This window comes from Anopheles bellator, unplaced genomic scaffold (genome assembly GCF_943735745.2).
Source record: "Anopheles bellator unplaced genomic scaffold, idAnoBellAS_SP24_06.2 scaffold01613_ctg1, whole genome shotgun sequence".
Taxonomy (NCBI): Eukaryota; Metazoa; Arthropoda; class Insecta; order Diptera; family Culicidae; genus Anopheles; species Anopheles bellator.
This window is the reverse complement of record NW_026685735.1, coordinates 1-1,546: the sequence shown is the minus strand read 5'-3', so window position 1 is coordinate 1,546 and position 1,546 is coordinate 1. Positions and strand designations below refer to the sequence as shown.

At 60.0% G+C, this 1,546-nt stretch overlaps 1 protein-coding gene across 1 annotated transcript; it reads left to right on the top strand.

Moving 5' to 3' along the window:
* Positions 1-213: 213 nt before the first annotated feature.
* Positions 214-1,396, top strand: LOC131214623 (multiple epidermal growth factor-like domains protein 8; the record flags this gene model as incomplete). The annotated part of the gene is made up of 1 exon (XM_058208964.1): positions 214-1,396. A coding segment is annotated over one exon (1,183 nt), but the record flags the coding sequence as incomplete, so codon positions are not given.
* Between the last annotated feature and the right edge of the window lie 150 nt (positions 1,397-1,546).

Sequence of the window (1,546 nt, the reverse complement as noted above, 5' to 3'; positions counted from 1 at the left end):
CTGTCTGAGCGGAATATGTTTGACCAAAATTTGTCTCTAATCTTTTTCAAAATTTACACATCTTATTTTATGTTTTTGATTGTTTTTTGGTTGGTTGAAGCATTTTTTTCATCCTCGTATTCGCCAAAATCTTTTGTGGTCGTAAACTAAACTTCTTTTCGCCATCCATCGCAATCGACTCATTCGAACCCGATTCTTGTCCCTATTCCACAGATGAGTGCAAAATAAAGCCACAGCCACTGAAGCCGGGTCAGACGGTGTTTTTCGTGATACAGCCGCGCTACATGAACGTGGACATACGGTTCATCGTGGACGTGACGCAAGGTGGCCTAGATTTCTACATGAGCCCGACGCACGAGTCGTTCATCGTGCAAACGAACGCCAGCACTGGCCACCACGACATTCTGCTCGACAGCAGCTACGTGTGGTTCCACGATCTGCTCGATCCGGCGCACTCGCCGGCCGACGAGCTGTACCCGCTGAACATCCAGCCCGCCGGAGGGCCGCTGGCCAGCGAGAAGAACACGCCGGTCTGCGGGGGCAACCAGAACGAGGGCTTCTACGTGACCGATCGGACGGCCAAGGATCTCATCACCTACGTCACGCTGCGCCAGTGCAAGTCCCTGTTGCGCGTGTTCGGTCTGAAGAACCGGCTGGTGGTGACGTTGCCCCACACGGTGCACGCCCTGGGCCAGACCAAGTTCTACATCGCGCTCCGAGCGCGCCCCGGCCCGTCGGCCAGCTACGGGCTGGTCTTCTTCCGCCAGGACCAACTGCACATCCATCTGTTTGTGTTCTTTTCCGTGTTTTTCTCGTGCTTCTTCCTGTTTCTGGCCATCTGCGTGCTGGCGTGGAAAGCGAAACAGGCCGCCGACATGCGCCGGGCCCGCCGGCGCCACGTCGTCGAGATGCTGCACATGGCCAAGCGTCCCTTCGGGCGGGTGAATCTGTCGCTCGACTCGACGCCCGACATCAACGCACTGCCCACGCCGGCCCCGCAACGGCGGCGCACCCGTGGGCTGAAACATTCCAGCTCGAGCTCGAGTGCTGCGGCCAGTGCCCTGCAGCACCAGCTGTTGCTCCATCAGCTGCAGAACCCGCTCCACCAGCCGGACGTGGCGCCGATCGCGCTGGAACCGACGGTCGACAACTATGCCGCCGTCGGGACCGTCTTCGTGCGCTTGCCGGGCAAACAGAAGTCCCAGATCACGCTCGCGCTCGCCTCTTCCCTCATCATGATGGGCCGCTCCAGCAGCTATCCGTCGTACTCGCGCGTCCAGTACCGCCGGCGCAGCTCGCCCGGCCACGGAGCCGGCTGCCATGGGCAGAACCTGCAGCAGCAGCTGCAACCGCTTCAGCCGGCCTCGCATGCGTCCCCTCGGCACCACGCCCATCAGTACCACCACCAGCAGCATCACCATCATCAGCATCATCATCAGTTCCAGGGACAGCAACAGCAGCATCTGCAGCTCCAGCACCTACACCGCCAGGGCAGCGACGCGGCCGACGTTGGTGGTCCGCTGGCGGAACGGCAACCGTTCATCGA